The 21,236-nt window shown below is 31.7% G+C and overlaps 2 protein-coding genes across 2 annotated transcripts; one reads left to right on the forward strand and one right to left on the reverse strand.

Moving 5' to 3' along the window:
- The first annotated feature begins 9,121 nt into the window (after positions 1 to 9,121).
- LOC114391227 (chloride channel protein CLC-b-like) lies at positions 9,122 to 14,700 on the forward strand. Its single transcript, XM_028352279.1, has 6 exons — positions 9,122 to 9,505; positions 9,703 to 9,903; positions 10,038 to 10,215; positions 12,032 to 12,564; positions 13,119 to 14,274; positions 14,440 to 14,700. The coding sequence occupies exons 1-6, from the start codon at positions 9,306 to 9,308 to the stop codon at positions 14,545 to 14,547; spliced, it is 2,376 nt and encodes a 791-aa protein (XP_028208080.1). The 5' UTR covers positions 9,122 to 9,305; the 3' UTR covers positions 14,548 to 14,700.
- On the reverse strand, positions 14,662 to 21,190 carry LOC114391228 (uncharacterized RNA methyltransferase pc1998). The gene is made up of 15 exons (XM_028352281.1): positions 20,979 to 21,190; positions 20,784 to 20,898; positions 20,583 to 20,694; positions 20,029 to 20,073; positions 19,863 to 19,930; positions 19,704 to 19,758; positions 19,531 to 19,610; positions 19,336 to 19,419; positions 18,082 to 18,195; positions 17,269 to 17,387; positions 17,060 to 17,177; positions 16,669 to 16,802; positions 16,432 to 16,582; positions 16,266 to 16,345; positions 14,662 to 15,008 (listed from the first exon to the last, which is right to left on the reverse strand). The coding sequence occupies exons 1-15, from the start codon at positions 21,152 to 21,154 to the stop codon at positions 14,915 to 14,917; spliced, it is 1,545 nt and encodes a 514-aa protein (XP_028208082.1). The 5' UTR covers positions 21,155 to 21,190; the 3' UTR covers positions 14,662 to 14,914.
- Between the last annotated feature and the right edge of the window lie 46 nt (positions 21,191 to 21,236).

A 21,236-nucleotide genomic window follows, 5' to 3' on the forward strand; every position in this document is an offset into this window, starting at 1 on the left:
TTCAAATACATCTCAATAATCCACAACCATAACCATGACAACAATAACCCATCCTCTATATGCTAAAAGAGTCACTAGACCTCTTGGGAAGTAGTTTTCAACACTTCAACATGTCATTCCGAGTCAAAGCACCAAGGTGATACTCAAGAAGATATCCAACTAGGTAAGACCCTAAGATCACTTTAGTGGATCAAAATTCTGGCATGAAATCCACCCTCCCAAGTATACCATTTTTCAATAAAAATCTTCCCAAATTACATAGCTAACTCTTCTAACACATATGGACAGTTCCAATCTCAAATCTCATCATCATCTCGTCAAAGTATAAACATATGAAGAACAATATAATATAATGTTCTCAACAATAAAATAGTCATAGACTAATCACTACCTTATAATTATGTACCAATTTAGTATTCCAACAATCATTCAAAGGTGATACATAGAAAGTAATAAAGTATACATACATACATAATCTCTAAACATAACCTCTTACATAGCTTCAAACCCCTTTCTGGAGGACCTATGCTTAGCCTAGTGTGTTTCCACACTTAGCCTAACACTCCTGGAACCAAAACTTCAAATTTGCACTCCTCAATCTAAGCCTCACAAGTCTCAGGCTTAGCTTCAAGCTCTATAGAGCTAAATATTTAATCTACACCTCTCAGGCGAAGAGGTGTTTGCAGAGAAGAAGAGGATCACAATATTATAAAAAATTATGATTAATAATTTTTATTTTTTTTAATAATTAATAATTTTGATTAATTTATAATTAACTTAATAACTCAATTAAACAGAATACTACTATATTATATTTGTTTAAAAATTATGTTTTATGTGTTAATTCATCTTTTTCAAGAATTACAAAGACATAATACTATTATTTTATTTTCTTTTGATAGTAGCGTAAATAAATATATTATTAAAGGCATAAGAAGTTCAAATGACACAAATTATGGAGGGGATCTAGTTTAGTTGGTGAGCAAGATGCATGTGTTGTTAAAAATCATCTAATACATGTCTTTGATTCCTATTGATTAAAAAAATGACACAAATTTGTTAACACATGTATTCTTTAAGTACCTAAATATGGTTATTATACCTATTTAAAATTATTTGTATGTCATATAAATTATGTTTCGACCTTATTTTATCATTTTACATATATATGTTTTAAAAGAGTTAAATCTATTTCAAAATTAAGTATTAGAAAGAGATCTCTAAATTCTCATCTACGAATTCACTTATATATAATTTATAGCAAAAATATTGTATGTATCTTTTTTGTGTGAATATGTTGTATGTATTAATAGTGTAAAGATATTTTATAGTGTAATGTACAATAAATTTATTAAGTTTTACAATAACTACCTTCAAGTCATATCTATCATGATTTCTCGTTGATAACATATTTTACTTGTAAATAAGGTTTTTTTTGTCACCATGACATTATCACATAATGTTTACCAATTTTATCAAAATACCTTACTGACCAACTTTATTAAGATTTTTATTTCCAATCATATTTTTTCTATTCACAAGGCTTGAACTTGATTGGAATCTTGCTTAAAGAATCTGAACTCAATTACAATCAAACTAATGACATGTTGATTAAATATTTTGTAATATTTAAATTTGATTATTTAAACTGTGATCAAAGTTATTTAAACTAATACTGAACAAATTAAGAACAAGTGTATATATATTTTATTCATATGAGTAAATTAATTTCACCAAACTATCTTCTAGATCAATTCACATGAGATTGTTCTAACTTAAGTGGTTTCAAATTCGAATTCTAGGTACACATTTGCATCAAATACTCAAATGAGAATTTTCTCACCTATATTGATTATACTCAATTCAAACAAGATTATTTTCCATAAAAAATACATATAGGATCTCAACCAAAACACTAAATTCACCAATAAATTATCTTTAAAATATTTTTTAATTGTATATATAAAGTTAACATGATAACAAAATGGCACATTATGTTTCTTTAAAATATTTTATCATTATATATATATATATATATATATATATATATATATATATATATATATATATATATAATTATGTACTGATAAATAATAAGTGAATTAGTGAATTTTTAAATATGTAATGATGGTGAGAATACAAGGGAGTGTTTACTTGTGTTTTTATTTCCTATATTTACTTCTGCCGCTTGTTTTCAATATATTTCTTGTTTTTAATATTTGTACAGGAAATAGAGAGAGAAAAAGAAGTTATTTCCAGTGTTTCCTATACAAATAATTAAAAATAAAAAATAGATTTAAAACAAGTTAATCATTTTTTTTGGGAGCAAGAGGGAGGCTAAAGCCCCAAGAGAACGCATTTATTTAAATCCATGAGGGAAAGAAACCAAAGCTACATCACAAGAACAACAAACTGAATAAAACTAGGATTAAAATAAAAAAAACAATATCATTCCTATTTCTTCACATAAAATATAATGTTACCCCGAAAACCACGTTCCAATTCGTGCCAAAACTCAACGAAGCCAAGGATATATTATTATTTATCATGCAACCAAGGCCGAAGCTCACTTTGTGAAGAACTGTGTGAGCCCTCGATCTCATATTGCAGCTTCTTCCAAACTTGTTGAGCAAAAATACAGTCACGCATGATATGCATTCTTCACTGTAAACAAATTATCATTCGTATGTTTCCAAGCTGGACAATCCTAATTAAAAAATAAAAATAGAAAAAAGAATCGAAAGTAATTAACAACCCTAATTAGTCCAAGATAAAAAAAAGAGATGGAATGTAAATTTTTTTTGTCAGATTCGTGTCATTGTTACAGTTTTCAAAGTGAAAAATAACTAATTTACTCCTATTTTTATCAGTTAGTTAAAATCTAATAATAATTTTCTTTAAAAAAAATTATGTAATCTTTTTTAAGTATTTAAATTTTCTCTGTTCCTTAAAATTAAACATCCCTTCCTCAAAACTACGTGGGTATCACCTGAAATTGAGAAACTCAATTTGAATCTGCAACTTATTATGGCTGCCAATGCACTCATATTAATTTACTTCTTTATAAGGAAAATTAATGACAAGAATGGGAAAAAACAAAAGAGAAAAAAGAAAACAAAAAATAAGCACATGGTATGGAAGACATAATGCAACAATTATACAACAATTTCGAGTCGCCACTGGATAAGTCTGTATAACTGTTATAAAGCTGTGACATATATGATATTATGAACGTATATATGACAAGATTTGTAGTCCCCACCTCAAAAATAATGTGTCCAATACTTATTTGTTTTGTGGAACCTTTTACTAATCTTTCATGCATACGCAACAATCTTATACACGGAATGTTTAGGATGGTTCTCACTTCACAAGATAGCCTCGATATTATCTTTTTGTAATGGTAGCCTTAACATTACTAAAAGAAAAACCTAAGAAAGGCTTAAAAAAAAAAAACAACAGCACATCATAATCACGTGAGTGTGAAAGAACTTGAAATGAAACAAAAGGAGTAGAATAATTGTTGTGTTGTGGTGTGGGGTTAAAGAATTAATGTCCATGAGAAGACAACTTGCTTGGGTGTCTATTATAGATCTGCTACCACCCATGCTTTCCACCTGCTAAAAAATAAAAATCTCAACCTAATTTTTTATTATCATATTGAGTAATTATCCGTTTTATTGATAATTATTTGTTGTTGAGAATCTATCTAACTCTTTAATCATATTTTTCGTCCATGAGATTCAAACACCATATGTTATTCAAGGAGAATGACTCTAATATTATTATTATTGTTTTAATTTGATATTCAGCCGTGAATACATGTTCAAAGTTTTATTAACTATAATTTAAACTTTTTTTAAATGGATGTTAGAAAATTATAAATTGTAATTCAATTTTAGTATTTTTCTTTAAAAATGATCATGTTTGACATTTAGAAATTAAATATATACATTTCTTTTAATCCCAACAAAAATCCAAATTTTGATTCACTAATACCATTCGACTCTGTATTAATTTTATACCCTTGAGATTATCCCTACAACTTCATATTCATCTATATGATAGTATTATAAATTCGATTATAAGAAGAATCAAGTTGTTGTACCGTACAAAAGTTTTGTTTGATTGGGTAATTTTTAAAATTCTTAAAGCTAATTTATTTATGTGCAGAAATAATTTCATTTTATAAGAACTAATCTCTAAATTTTAAACGTTCATTAATCTGAACACAAACTACATTAAGTCAATTTGGACATAAATTAAGATGAAATTGATTCAATTTTAAAAATCATAAAATCTAATGGGACAAAAAAGTTATTAAGCCATTAATTTATAATGGGAAAAAATAAATAAATTCTGGGACAAAAAAGTTATTAAGCCATTAATTTTTATTAAATTTTAAAATACTATGATTGTAATTTCTTTTGATTCAAATAAATATTATTTATTTATTTTTATAGAAAAGTATATTTTAGAATATATTATTTTATAGGTTTAATTGTAAAAATAGTCTTCCTATTTATCATAATCGGTCTTCCTGTATTTTAATTAACTATTAGAGTCTTTTTTTTTCAAATTTATTATTTGAATTTTCATGACTAAATTTAGATGTTGAGCGTTAAAAAAAAGTCGATAATCATGAGTTATTTTAGTCATGACATTTAAATAGTAAATTTGAAAAAAAAAAACTTTAATAATAAATTAAAATATAAAGGAACTAATCTCATAAATAATGAGACTATTTTTGTAAGACAAAGTTGTAAAATTGGTCCTCTATTTTATCTCAAATTTCGGATTTGGTTCCTCAGTTTTTTAATTCACGAATTTGGTCCTCCTATTTTGTAAAATCGTGCAATGTTGGTTTTTTAATGTCACAATTGGACGTTGACTATTAGCAAGTGACGTTTACTGTCATGTGTCGCGTTCTTATTAGATAATGACTATCACGTGTCATGTTATGATTGGATATCAATTACATGAAAGATGAAATACATTGTTGTTTTCATTGATCAATCAGAACATAACACGTCATCATATCGTGACACATGACAGTCAACATTCCTTTGTATGTAACGGCCGACGTTCAATTGTGACATGAGGGATCAACATTGCACGATTTTACAAAATAGGAGACCAAATTTATGAATTAAAGAACTGGAGAACCAAATTCAAAATTGAAAATAAAATAGAGGACCAATTTTAGAATTTTACCATTTTGTAATTAGCCCTATTTTATACATGAAACCTCCAGATTGGACAGCTTGGACTATGTTATTGCCTACATTAATTAATAATAATAATAATAATAATAATAATAGAGAGGGATGTATGACGTGGATAAGGTGCCCTTTGGAGGTAGTCAATAGCCATTCAAATAATGAACGGTTTGCTGAATTTGATACACTCATGAAAAGGTGGCACGTGGCATGTAACAAGTGGCTCTAAAAGTTATCATTATCCCTCGTAACAGTATCTAATATCGGATGAGGCTTTTTGGGTGACGCCGAGTAATGTAGTACATTAAATCATTAATTCTTGGAAGGAAAGTGTCATTTAGAGAATTGATTTAATTTAAATAATGGTCTTGATTTTAAATTTTGAAAATGAAAGTGTATTAAAAATTTAATAATAAAAAAATTTCGCCTTTAATAATTTTGTTAAATTTGAGCATTGATTGAGTGAGTTAAATTATATATATATATATATATATATATATATATATATATATATATATTTCTGAAATTACTAAACAATGACCTTTTTTAAGTGGTTCTGGCAAGATTTTGGAGATAGCTACTAATTTATTTAATTATTTTGTTAGTTTTAAATTTTGTTTGATTAAAAAAAACATTAATTTTTTTATATATGAGTCTATTTTTATTCAAATATAAATAAATGAGTCGATTTTAATAGCATGTAATGTTTTAATAATATTTTTTTTAAAATACCATTCATTTACTATTGAGTTTATAAAAATTTCATTTTTTTAGTATTAATCTTATAATACTATTTTGTGTCATTTCACATCATTGGTTAGTTTAATAATGTAAAAAATTAAAATAATATTTTATAATTTTAAAAATAAAATAATCAAATATTGAGGTAGAGTTGAAATGAAATGATTCAGAATTCATGGGCAAAGCAAGAGCTAGAGCCATAGCCAATCATATATAATTTTTATATAGAAGTTAATAATAATGATAATAATAATAAGACGAAGATGGCACGATCTTTTCTATCAGGTTACTACTTCTATTTATAATACTATATTCTCATTTCTCACAGTTTTTCATATTTATCTTCTTTTTATTTTAATTTTGATCACATCATTTATTTTATTTTATTTTCTATTTTCCCCTTATTTAATAGAATAAATACACCTCAGATGGTATATTTTTTATATTTATGATTTTATATGTTGTATATGTGGTGGGTGTAAAAAATATTGAAGCCTCGCCTTTGATGAGGACTGGACGGGCATGAATAATTCACCACGTGAGATGAGATCTTCAGTTTAAATCTCATTCATCACCATTAATTTGAGTCTTTGAGACTTGAATTCTTGGTGTATCTAATTTTATCTTGATTAATTATTAGTATTTGGCAATTTTTTTATTTTTATTACAATTTTTTTTATAATGTTTGTTACAAATATTATTGTGTAGTTTGTTTTAGTTAGTTTCTATGTATTTTTATTAGTTTAATTTCTTAATTTGATTGAAAATGCCATTCTTTTTTTTTTTGCTGAATCGAAAATGCCATTCTTGTTGGAACTAATGCATTTATTAAATATTTCTTACATTTTACCAATGAATAATTCACATAATTAAGATAATGTATAACTAAGTGCAATAACTAATTTTTATGTCTATATTTTACATAAAAAGCTATAAAAAAAAGATGTAAGAAAAAAAGAGGATCGTATCACACGAATGAAAGAAGAAAGATTAATATTATTGAATGTGTTTTTTTTAGCATTTTATTCAAATATTATATGTTAAATTCATATTCTGAAATATAAAAGAGTATAATAACCAAGATGATTGCGTTCGGGGGAATGATTATTTTGATACGAAGTTATTTATAATTCTATGGAGTTTTTATAATTTTTAGTACTAAATATTAAGTTTTCTATTCAAATAATGATACATGAATATTTTTTAGTAGTAATAAATAACTTTCCCTAAATACATATTGTAGGTAAAGTTTTAAGAGATTAATGTCTATGCGTATTGATTTTCGAAACAGTTTTACACTGTATTTAATTACAAACTTTTTATTTTATCAGTATATAATTTTTTTTCCAAAGTTTTAAATAAAATTCATGTGGCATTGCAACTGAATAATTTGATAGCAAGAATGTAAACCAATTTCAGCATAGTATTCTAACTTAAATTGAACTTTGTTGAGTTAATTTGAAGAATTAAGTTTGAGCTTTTTTTTCCAGAGGAATTAAGTTCGAGCTTGATTAATATTACAAGACAAAGAAAAATCATACATAAATGATAATGTAAAAAATTTAACATAGTCATCTAATCACAATTCACAATTTATGATATATGATAAATTTGTTAATTTTTAAAATAATTTAAATGATAATTTTTGTGATTGATGATGATATAAAATAATTTTACATTACTATTACATGAACATTAAACTCATTATAATTTTATAATATTTGGATTATATGTTTTTGTAACTTATTTTAAAATTACAAATAATTAGTAATAGTATATGTATTAATGATCTGTTTGTTCAAACTTATAAAAAACAATTGTAAATTTTTTTTAAGAAGTAAATTCTATTTACTTCTTAAAATGAATAGAATTTTTTTAAAGCAGAATCAGTCTAAGGAAACAAAAAAAAAACAAAAAATTCCTTATTTTATTTTAAAAAAATGTTTTTTTAACCAATAAGATTACACAAATCAGTCATATATCCAGCTCGAAAACCTGATATTCGAGTTCAGCTCAATTATTACATTCATTGTCGAGAATTCAATGATAGCAAACTTTTTTTGCTAAATATAAGAGATAAGAATAGAATTTATACCAAATGTTTGTGGAGACAGAGATATTTTTCTCCAACTAGCTGCCCTGGTTTCCTCAAATAATTAACCCATATAAACAATCCACTTTTTTAACACATAGTTACACTTTGGCTTTTTCAAAGGCATAAAGTGATTTTATCAATTGGTTTCTATTATAAACTTATGCTCATGATGAACTCCCTATGTATTTAATATATATAGAAGTATATTTTAAATAAAACAGAAAGTACAAAACTACATACACTTTTTGTAAGATACTACTTTAACAAGTTAGATCCAACCCACACAAAAAATAAAAGTTAAAGTCTCATACAATATGTAGTATCTTTAATTTGTTTTAGTTTGACAGTTGGAATGGAATCCTTGGAAAAACGAACAAAAGCTTACAGATAAAATGATGAAAATAAAACTGGTGTAGCCATCAAATTCATACATCAATGGCAACTAGGAAGCACCCATTTGGCTCAACTACAACAACTATTTATTTTTCAATAACACACTAATAATCAAAATAGTCTGGCTAACTAGTGTCCTTATAATATTAATTAAAAAATTTAAAGAAAAAAATATTTATTATAGAAATCATAGGAGAGCATAAAAAAAGTTATAGACAATATAATTTTATAAATCCCAATAAAAAAAAATCTTTTAATTTCTTAACCAATACCTTAAGAGTCAGTTAGATGGCATTTACCTAATCAAAATAATAAAGACTTAAACAAAGGCACGTGTACCATCCACATCCATTCATGGCAAAGAACAATTACATTTCACTATCTATGGTCCCAACCATCATCATGAACCAAGAACCTTGGATTAAAAAAGGTAACAGCTTGTTTAACAAATACATAGAGTTGATTGAGGATGCTTTTATTTTATACCTTTTTTAAGCCAAAAGATTCAATTTAGGATAGGATCTACTCCTACTTTGAAAAGACAAGTTCCTTTTGGTCCCTAAATTTCATCTCCATGTATTTTATACCATAACATTTCTATCCACAGTGTGACTTTTCAGTTTGAATGATCTCATAAAGGGATGGAACCATGTAGATAAAACAATTGTCAAGAACAAAAATAATTAGCAATGCAAAACACCAAAGAACAAGTAGACTTTAAAAGATAACAAGTCTCCACTGTTTATTATAGGTGAGGTGTCTCACCTTGATCTAATCCAAACCAAAACAAACACAAAGTTCACCAACTTGAGAGCTTTATAAAGTTCTCTACCTCAACCACATCAGTGTCTGTTCCAATGGGAGAGGATTCTAGGGAGTTTGGAAAAAGCACAAAAATCAATCACAAAATGGAAGAAGTTCAAAGAGAAGAAGAAATAGACCCAGAAAGCAATCCCCTGAATGAGCCACTACTGCTCAAGAGGACTCGGACACTGTCTTCCAACCCTCTTGCTCTGGTTGGAGAAAAAGTTTCCTACATAGAAAGCTTGGACTATGAGTAAGAAGGCATTATCCTAGTGCAATGAAATTTATATCTTTTTGTTCTCTTTTGTTTTTCCACGTGTATCCTCTTTTAGAGGCAATCCTGTTCCAGATACTGTCGAACACTAAACATGATTTTTTGTTTCTTTCCACCAAAAAAGCTGCTTCTTCTTTCTTTCGTTTGTTCTTATTAACAAAGACTTTGCTATGCAGGATAAATGAGAATGATCTATTCAAGCATGACTGGAGGAGCAGATCAAGAGTTCAAGTGTTACAATACATATTCTTGAAATGGTTACTAGCATTCCTTGTTGGACTTCTCACTGGTATTATAGCCACTCTCATCAATCTTGCTGTTGAGAATATTGCTGGGTATAAGCTTCTGGCTGTTCTTAAATACATCCACAAAGAAAGGTCAGAACAATCATGTCATGCTCTCTATTTTTCCTATCAATTTTCTTTTGTTCTTTCAATATATTTTTTTTAAGCAATTCAGCTTCAACAATGTCATGAGTTAGTGTGTGACTTCATCAATGTGCATGGGACAGGTACTTGACGGGTTTCCTATATTTCACGGGCATTAATTTCGTTTTGACATTTGTTGCTGCTATTCTCTGTGTGTGTTTTGCACCCACAGCAGCAGGACCTGGAATTCCTGAGATCAAAGCTTATCTTAATGGTGTTGATACTCCCAACATGTTTGGTGCCACAACATTGATTGTCAAGGTAACATTAATTATTTGATTGTATGCAACACTGTCTCAGTTCCTTCATTTGAATTATTTCTGATTAAACTCGCAGCAAACCAGTTTAAAAGGTATAAAACTCAGTTATAAGGATTCATTTTGATGAGATCAGGAGTTTTAGATGGTAAGGAAAGGAGGTTAATGGAGGAAAGAGAAACGAAAAGAGTGAATTATAATACTGCAACGCAAAAAAGTATTTGTTTATTTTCCTTGGCAGCTTTCTTTCTTTAATTCTTTTATACTGCAGATCAACACAAAGGATAATTTCGACCGTAAAATGTTTTGTCAACATCAAAATGAACCAAAAAGTTATCCTCAGATTTTTAAATGTATTTTTTGAAAAGCATACAAAAGAAAGAAGAAAAAAGATGAAAAAAGTAAATAACTATATACTATATCAACTTTATGTTCGAATAATAAACCTATTCCGTCATGTTCTGTTAATTTCTATTTTGTTCCATCTATCCATACAATGGTCCCGCAAAACTTCAGAAATTGCAGCACGGATTTCTGGAATCGTACATATAATAGCACAACAATTATACAAGAGTAGGGGTGAGAATACGACCTGACCTATCTAATTAAAAGGTTAGACTCAGACTTTTTTAAAAGCCTATTAAATTAAATACACCAGGCTTAGACTTATTAAAAAGCCTTATAAGCCTGATAGGCCTATATATATATATATATATATATATATATATATATATATATATATATTATTTTTTGGATACAATTAAATATTATTTTTTAAAAAAACTAGTAGATTCCATTCCTATAATTACAATGTGTGAGTCATGTGTTCCTTTATATTTCTCATTATTTTTATTAGTTTTCCTATCTCTGTTAACATTTCCTTTTTCTATTCCTATTAGGTTTCCTGTGATTACGTTCCTGTATTTTGAAGCAAATAAAAATCATATCATATCATATCTTATTACGTTCCCATACAAAAATCATATCCTATCATATCAAGTATGAGGTTTTCTTTCGTTTTAGATTATTTTATATCATTTGGTGATTTCTGTTTATATTATTAATATATTTTTAGGATTACCAACTAAAAAAATTAAGGCAAATTATATATTAAGGCCTTGTTTAGCCTATTATAAAAGGTATGTTATTTTTTTTTTTTGATAAAAACAACTAGGAATATTAAAAATTTAATGTGAAGAAGATTTTTAAATAGGCTACCAGGCCAGACTAGGCTTTTAAAAAGGTCAGGCCGAGCCAAAATAAAAGCCTTTGATAGGCTATAGGCCAGGTTCAGGCCTCAAAAATTAATCGTAGACTAGGCTCATGCCTTTTAAAGTCTGGCCTGTCCTGGCCTATTCCCACCCCTAACAAGAAGCATGATACAAGTGTCACCAGTTTCAATCATTGAAGACCAATTTGTCTAATGAATGACAGACAATCATGAAGGCTTCAATTGTGTTATCTAACACATAATAAAGTTATGCCCCTCTCCCAAATAGTATATTAGATCGCTTACATATAATACATAAAGCTATGCCCCTCTACTAAATAGTGTTTGGATTGGTATTTCAAAAACACCAAATATCTGTTTACGTTCAACTCAACCATTTCCCAATCACACCCTTACAAATATCACTAATCAAGTTTATAAGTTTGTTATTGGTAAAAATCACAGACCATGAATGCAAATGGTATTCGCACTTAGCATTGACACTGTTGTATACAAATTACCAATTCCTCTTCACATCATATCTCCATTTTCTGATCAATGTTATTTTTAAATCCTATTCATATCATATCCCACGACTTGGTTCTTGTAGATAATTGGAAGCATTGGAGCTGTCTCTGCAGGTCTAGATTTGGGAAAAGAAGGACCGTTGGTGCATATAGGAAGCTGCATTGCTTCCTTACTAGGCCAGGGAGGCCCTGACAATTACAGGACCAAATGGCACTGGCTTCGATATTTTAACAATGATCGTGACCGTCGGGATCTTATCACCTGTGGTTCATCTTCAGGAGTTTGTGCAGCTTTCCGGGCTCCAGTCGGTGGAGTTCTCTTTGCTCTTGAAGAGGTGGCAACCTGGTGGAGAAGTGCTCTCCTATGGAGAACTTTTTTCAGCACAGCTGTGGTGGTAGTGGTGCTCAGGGCCTTCATTGAAATCTGTCATACTGGGAAATGCGGCCTTTTTGGTGAAGGAGGATTGATCATGTTTGACGTAAGCAATGTCACAGTGAGGTACCATGTTATGGATATCGTCCTTGTTGTAGTCATTGGAATCATTGGTGGTGTATTGGGAAGCCTTTACAATCATGTGCTACACAAGGTCCTCAGACTCTACAATCTCATCAATCAGTAAGCATCAATGTCCAACTCTAGTCTCAACATACTGCATATCCTGAACTCCTGAGGAGACATAATTACTGTGACGGGAAAAAAATCATGATCTAATGTTCTATACTGACCACACATGCATCATCCAATGAAGACAACATAATTGTGCCATTTGCTATCAATGAGAATATAAACATATGTGCTCAATTGCTAAGGTCAAAAATAGAAAGTAAACATCAAAATCAACCACTGATGGCATCTAATGAACTAAACTTATGGCATGATCCCAAATTGTGACAAATTCTACAATGCACCCTTCATAAGTTAGAATGTATCCATGCACCTTACATGTGTAACCATTGGATTTGAACAAAACAAATATTTCTTTATTTTATTCAGATCCAATGGTATCAAATGCAAGATGCATGGATGCACCCTAACTTAATGGGCACATGTTAGAATTACTCCCCAAAGGGTATCCTGGATTCATACTCTAATAAAATGTCAACACAACTGAAACTGATTATATGGGGAAATCACATTACTAAGGGGGTGTCTACCATCAATTATTGCAGAAAAGGAAGAACACATAAACTCCTCCTCAGTCTTGCAGTTGCACTATTCACATCAATGTGCCAATATGGTCTCCCATTCTTAGCAAAATGCACCCCATGTGATCCATCACTTCCAGAGTCAGCCTGCCCCACCAACGGACGGTCTGGAAATTTCAAACAATTCAACTGCCCCCCTGGCTACTACAATGATCTTGCTACTCTGCTGCTTACCACTAATGATGATGCCGTTCGAAACATATTCTCAACCAACACTCCTCAAGAATATCAACCATTGTCCCTCGTAATTTTCTTTCTACTCTATTGCATATTAGGACTAATTACTTTTGGAATTGCAGTGCCATCTGGGCTCTTCCTCCCAATCATTCTGATGGGCTCAGGTTATGGCCGCCTTCTCGGCATCTACATGGGACCTCATACAAACATTGACCAAGGGCTGTTTGCAGTACTTGGTGCAGCCTCCCTCATGGCTGGTTCCATGAGGATGACTGTATCCCTTTGTGTGATCTTCCTTGAACTCACCAACAATCTTCTCCTACTACCAATAACAATGATTGTTCTCCTAATAGCCAAAACTGTTGGAGACAGTTTCAACCCAAGCATCTATGAGATTATACTGCACTTGAAAGGCCTTCCTTTCATTGATGCAAATCCTGAGCCATGGATGAGAAATCTCACTGTGGGTGAGCTTGTTGATGTAAAGCCACCAGTGGTTACCCTCCATGGAGTAGAAAAAGTAGCCAAAATAGTAGATGTCTTGAAAAACACAACACATAATGCTTTCCCTGTTATGGACAATGGGGTAGTACCACCAGTAGTAGGACAGGCCAATGGGGGAACAGAACTTCATGGACTGATTCTAAGAGCACATCTCATCCAGGCAATAAAGAAGAAGTGGTTCCTTAAAGAAAGAAGGAGAACAGAGGAATGGGAAGTGAGAGAGAAATTTACCTGGGTAGAGCTGGCTGAGAGAGAAGGAAGTATTGAAGAGGTGGCTGTGACCAGTGAGGAAATGGAAATGTTTGTTGATCTACATCCTCTTACCAATACAACTCCCTTTACAGTGCTAGAGAGCATGTCAGTAGCAAAAGCAATGACCCTCTTCAGGCAAGTTGGACTTCGACATCTGCTCGTAGTACCCAAGTATCAAGCCTCTGGGGTGAGTTTATTAAGCACATTAATATTAACACCATTGAAACATGAATTAGATATGTTGCCATTTTTTCTTGTAGCATTTCAGGAGCAAAATAAATTCATTGCTGATCTTAATTTCTTTTTTAAAATTACCATATATAACTGACCAAATGATGCCATCTCCTCACAGATATCCCCAGTAATTGGGATCTTGACCAGGCAAGATCTACTTGCCCAAAACATTCTGACAGTCTTTCCTCACCTGGCAAAATCTAAGGGTAGAGAAAAGACGAATTGAAGTTTTCCTAGTCATTGAATGGCAAAACAGCTCTCTTGGGACAAGTTGGTTTCTTAATTCCATAAGTTATTCCTCAATTTTGTATTACTTGGATCAAAAGCACGGAGATGAATAAGATACAAAAGCAGTGTAAAAACTATATTCAAATTTTAATATTCTTTCAACACAATTTATCAAATGAAGAAACATAATTCCCTTTTCCACCAGTACAAACAATTTCCCCCCACCCACCCACCCAAAAAAAGGCCATGGTAAATTTTTCCCAATCGAGACTGCTACAAAACATATCCATTTCTTTTCCTCCCTGCAGGATCTCACACTGATTTGCTGGTGTACATGAAAACCGGCATATTGAACCATGTACTAATTAATGTCTCACAGCTCCTTGCAAGTGTTTTTTCTTTTTCTTTCCTTGTTTCTTTTTCTGAGGGCCCCTCTTGAACACTGCTAGAACTTCAATGCTGCAACCAATGAGCAAAAGAAAAATTAATATTCTTTTACTTTTTGGGGAGGATGCTATGCTGTGTACAATCATATAACCAACTACACGATGTATCCTTAATTTACTTCTGGAGAGAAAAAAAGGTTCTCATAAAAAATTTACTTGAGGGGAAAAAAAACTCAAGGGGAGGGGTGGAGCATATTTGAAGTAGATAGCAAGCTATGGATTATATATACAGTATACAGAAGGCATTTAATGGAGATGGGATAATCACTGTCTCTAGGAATCATTCTGTAACTATATATGAACTAACAAGGTAATGGAGAACTTTCTCAAGTTCATTCCATGTTTAGAGTACAGACATAATGCTTATGGGGATTCTTCTATCATGTAGTAAGTTAAATTTAGGTTGCACAAGCATGCCTCCAATGTTAATCAATCACATCAAATGTTACAAAGGTCAAATGTAATGAAAATGACATGTTTGACACTTCCCAGGACTAATATCATATACTAGTATAATTTACTGTGGGAGGAGACCAGAAAGGGTTGGGCAGGATGCTGAGTACTATAAGAACAAGCCAAGTTCAAATATAAATGCAATTTTAGATGTCCTGGGTGTCACATTATTTCCATTACAGATTTAGTAAATGTTTGGTTTAGTTTATTTTGGAGAAATAATCACTTGTTTCTTTCAACATCCTAAAAGAGTTTTTGAAAAAATAAGCGATTGTTTCTCTAGAATTATGCTAAACCAAACAAGCTATTAGTGATCATGTTTCATATGTCTAACTTGAATACCAGGGTATTTTCTCCCATTCTGCACAGCCTACTTAAAAGTTAAAAGCTCCAATTGCCCATTTACACACACACACACAATAAGAAAAATAAAAAAACCTACATTATTCATGAGTTGTACAATAGTCTGTTGCACTCAAAAAAAGAAAGGATTAGAAACGAGAATATTGACCTGATATGGTGTATACATACGTGATCTTCAAAGTAATCAATAAGTATACCAAATCATTATAAATATAAGTACTTGAAGTGGATAAAAACTATATCAAAGGGTTGTGCCCTATACCAAAAAAAAAAAGATTTGTGTTCTAGATGAATACAAAGTTGAAATGCAACTACAATGTAATTCAGAGAATGATAAAAAGCAAGATGTATTAACTCCGTTAAGATTTTTTATGCAAGAGTGAAACCAATTATGATAATCAGTAAATACTAAAAATAAATAAATAATTAAGAAATAAAAGAAAAACATAAATACCTCTGGGTGCCAGGAAAGAAATTAAAACCATGAGCTTTTTCCAAATACCATGCCTTACTAGACAACAATGACTTGCAGTCCTGTCAGCAACTTTTAAAATTAACATAAAGAGAACTCATGTTTGAGAAAAGTCAAAGCACACCCATAAAACATTAAGAGTGGATACCTCTTTAAAACTTTCCCATCCGCAACTTATATAAATAAGGGTTTGTGGCACTGATTGAGCTATGTTAGTTGGAGGTTTGCTTCCAATTTGGACTGAATCTTCTTTAGCACGTAAAACCCAAGGTCTCTTCTCTTCCTGGGATGAGTTTGAGCTGCAGTTAACTTGCACTAAATCAAAAACTGGCTTGGGGAAATATTTTCCGTTTAACTAAACTTGATAGGTTTACAAAATTACAACCTTCCAGAAGATGAAAAGGCTTTACGCTCGACTGATGATATATTCTTCAATGCATCAATAAGAGATGCATCTAGTCCTTTCCTGGGAGGATCAATGACGACAACATCTGAACCCAAAAGCCACAAAAAGGGCTCCTGTTACTTGCAAATGATTCATAAAATCAGTTCCAAATAACAAGTGACAGGGATAAAAGATTAAAAAATAAAAACACTATGCTTTCTCTCGTGGACATAAAAAAAATCCTTTTCAAATAAAATCTTCACATATGTTGATAAATAAACATGCATACCAAAATTGAAGTTCTAGAAATTATAGTTATGTGAATCAGAAAAAAAAATATTTCAAAGTTAAAAACATGTATATGATGATGCTTCAGATATGCAGTACTAACTTTTGAAGCATCTGCATGATGCCAAGTAATACTGCTGTCAACGGTGGCAGGTAACCGTTCAATGGTCTTCTCAAAAGATGCCTTTGACTCTTTGTTAATCTCGATGCATTTAATAGATCTGTAAGACAACTAGCACATATTCTCCAAATCAATTATGTAGACAAAGTTAGAACTTAAACATTTAAGGTTTAGAATCATCCAGGTCTTGCCTGCACTTTCTTGTGGCAGCTAATGACAACCCAATGACCCCAGCTCCAGCATACAAATCAGCAACATCTGATTCATATGGAACATATTTCTGTAACCTCCGAAGCAAGGCATCAAAAGCCTGGAAGAATGAGGAGGCAAGACAGTGGGCATGTCAAATCAGTCTTTCATGCTTAATGGCACAACAGCCCTCAATAATATAACAACGCTGGATACACACAAACACACGATGCATGTTTTCAAGCATCTCACTCCTCCTTCCTACTGATGTGATTTTCCTTTTAGTTCACTACTTGCAAAGTACAATCAGCAAAAACACAACCTATTGTGTACACTGTACAACACACACCAGACAATAATACTTGCATTGACACATTGAGATGAGACAGTGAGACCTTAATATAATGCTCAAGGAAAATGTTTTTAACTATCCTAAAAAAATATGTTTTGAACGATCCTAAAAAAATGAGACAGTTAGACACCATTAAGACACCTAAATATGTTTTTAACTATCCTAAAATAAAATGTTTTTAAACACATACTTATCATAAAAAGGTGACCTAGTGCACAAGGCTCCAACCTTACTATTTCACCAGGCTTGCCCTCTAACACATGCTAAGCATATTTTAGAATTTAGATATATTTTCATATACTTGATATACCAATACTATAAATATGTATGTACAAATTAGTCAACGTGTGTGTGTATTTTGTGTCTAGTGCCATGCTTCAATAGTAACTAACTCAAAAAGAACATAAAATGACTATCTGATTGCCATGTAAATTATGAAAATCCACTAAATTAGAATCTTTACCCGTGTGTTTGCCTGGCCAAAACTAGAAGGTGCCAAGGATACATCAATTCCACCAACGTGTTCCCAAAAATCTCTTTCTCCAAGAAGATGTCTCCATTTATTCCCAAAAATTATCTGAGCCATCGAGTAAGCAATTCAAAGGCATGAATTTATTTTTTTTATTAAAACAATTATGCATGCCATCATGCATGATGAAGTAATCATAAGTTGTCAAGAAAAGTTAACATGATCAGCATACAAGGAATCCTAGATAAAAATAGCTTATTTTATGTAAGAACTGAAATGGAAATATAAAGTTTCAGAATTTCAGCATCCAATGATATCCCCTCAAACATGCATTATCAAAATTCGTAAGAATTTTTTTAGTCTATCTCAACCTTACAAAACCAATTTATGAAGTGAGCATTGCCCCCCAACTTATATACACTACTTTGGCCTAATCATTAGTTGATGTGGAACTAAACCACCACCCTTGAGGCTACACTTATGGCAGACCCCAAAAAGGTCACAACTAAGGAGGACTAGGGGAGACCGCAATTAAGGTGGCTTTTCAACACTTGCCCTCGCACCCAGAACTTCCAGCCTAAAGCGTGGCAAATGCAGGTGGCCCACCAATGGATCTAAGATAGGTTCTGATACCATTTCAAAATGTGGGTTTTGTGCCTAACTCAACTCTACAAAACCAGATTGTACAATGAGGATTGTCCCCTACTTATATACACTACTTTGGCCTTATCACTAGTCAATGTGGGACTAAACCACCACTCTTGAGGCTGCACTTAAGGCAGCCTCCAAAGAGGCCGCAACTAAGGCAGGTTAGGGAAGACCACAATTAAGGTAACTTTCCAACAAAAATCATTCTTGTCAACCTCTAGTTTGTATTATATTATTTCGCAAAGGCAATCTAAGTTGCAAAGTCACATGATACAGATACACAATTACAAATAATATTTAAAACTCTATGCTCTCTGTGACCTTTTTACCCACCATAAAATGTTAAGGGAAAAATTATATAACAATACTTTGCTTCCCAAAAAAACAAAGATATGACCATCATGAATCAACAATATATTTGATGTAAATTCTCAGCACCAAACTATTAGTGTTCAAAAGCAATACATGAACCATGGAACATCCTTCTTTCCCTACTGCAACTACAAAAACTACCTTCCCTGTATCCCATACAGCATACAATTTTCTATTTTAATCACATACAAACCATTTATTTGTTTCATGAGAACAATTTGAACTCACATTGTTAGTAGAAGTCTGAAAGTTGGCCCACACAGAGTGAATTAAATGAAGCCTGCTCCTTTGACCACCATTTTTCCACAGAAACTGCAATCGATCATACAAACCATCACTTTCTATTATGAAAAGGGAAGGGGCAGGGAAACTTATAAAGCCAAAAGAAAACAATTAAGATAGAAAGCCAAGCAACAAGCTCACATTTGCTAATGCATTCAGTTTGTCTGAACCGGGTGAGTTTTCATTTCTTGAATTCCAAACCAATGTAACCTGAACCTTTCCTGAAACCGTATGATTTAAAAGAATTAATTGTTATTTCAATTCCATTAATTCCTTTTTTTCACATAAATCACGAGTAAGAACTAAGATGTAACCATTCTTATATCTTTGAGCCGCAGGAAGAGATGTGTTATATGTTGTCACAGCCATCTGCAAAAACCCACCCACCAGTGATCAATTTCCCCAAATTCAAAATTCCAATTGTTAACTGAATTCGTCAACTACCCTATTCGACATTGTTATAAAAAGTTCACCTGGACATATCGCAAATCACCAGTACCTTCATCTTCAATATATGGCTCAACACCTATTTCAATAATACCTGAACAATATTGAAGAAAATCACATAAAAAAATAATTATATAAATAAATTGTAGAATAAAACAAAACATAGTGATATTAACAAAATCAAGAAAATACCCCGTCTAAGCAGCTCCACAGCAGCATTAATATTAGGATGATGAGCTGCTCACAAAAGACATTATACACAGGCTTAATCAACATAATTCCACATCAACCAAAGGACAACATTTAAAAATAAGAGAAGTGTCAACAACACACTCCTCCTAACACACACTCTATCATTGGTTAGAATTTATTCAAAACTACAAAATCAGAAGAGAGAGTCATTAAATAACATGAGGGATCTACAAAAAATTGTGATTTCCAATAAATTTCAGTCAATCATAAAGAGTGCGCTGCAATCATTTCTCTAAAAATAAATAAGAAAAAACTACAGTAACATACACACACAACCAAGGAAAAAAATGTGGAAAGGGATAAAAATGGAAGTGAAAGCTTAACTTGGTTAGTTCCAACTCTTTTAGTGGAACTAAAATGTACAATTTGTTTTAAACTCATTTCATGTTCTATTACATTTTTAAAATGTGTACTAAAATAGAATAGAATCTTGTGAAGGTACCCAAAAGAAAAACAATAACAAATTAATAACAATATATGAACAAAGTGGGGACCTTGGCATTGTGGAATGTCAACTACGTTATGAGTACCCTCCTCATAGAGCCCAATGAGAGGCTCCGTCGAAGAGCCACGCACGGCCAATTTCGCACGGCACCTCCAACCCCACTTCAAAAATAAAATAAAATAAAAACAAATTAAAAAGAATTTTTTTTAAAAAGAAAAACCGAATAGACTTTGTGAATTGTGAAGAGAACCAGTTTGCACGTGTCAAATGTGAAGTCGGAGACGCCGTGTTTCCGAAAGAAATTGGTGGCGTCGTCCAATATCACCGGACGGTGGAGATTGAACTCGTGCGTGCACCCCGAACACCTGAAAAAGCAATAATAATATAAATAAATTGAATTTTTAAAAAGGAAAAAAAAATGAGAGTAAGTAAAGGAGGAGCGTACGATTGGAAGTGCGGACAGTGAAGTGCGCATGTTAGCGGCGGGGACTGTGGAATTGAAGAAATAAGCGTCGGCGCCGGCGTCGGCGTCGGTGTCGGCGGAGGGAGGGCGGTGGATGCGGTGGCGCGGCAGGAGAAGAGAGAGAACGACGGCGGAGCTGACACTAGACGGAGTGTCATTTTTCCGGTACGACGTGGGAATGGATAATAATTACAAATTATCTTTATAAGTAGTTCCTATAATATCTGTAGCGGAGTTGTG

This window comes from Glycine soja, chromosome 16 (assembly GCF_004193775.1).
Source record: "Glycine soja cultivar W05 chromosome 16, ASM419377v2, whole genome shotgun sequence".
In the NCBI taxonomy this organism is placed as follows: domain Eukaryota; kingdom Viridiplantae; phylum Streptophyta; class Magnoliopsida; order Fabales; family Fabaceae; genus Glycine; species Glycine soja.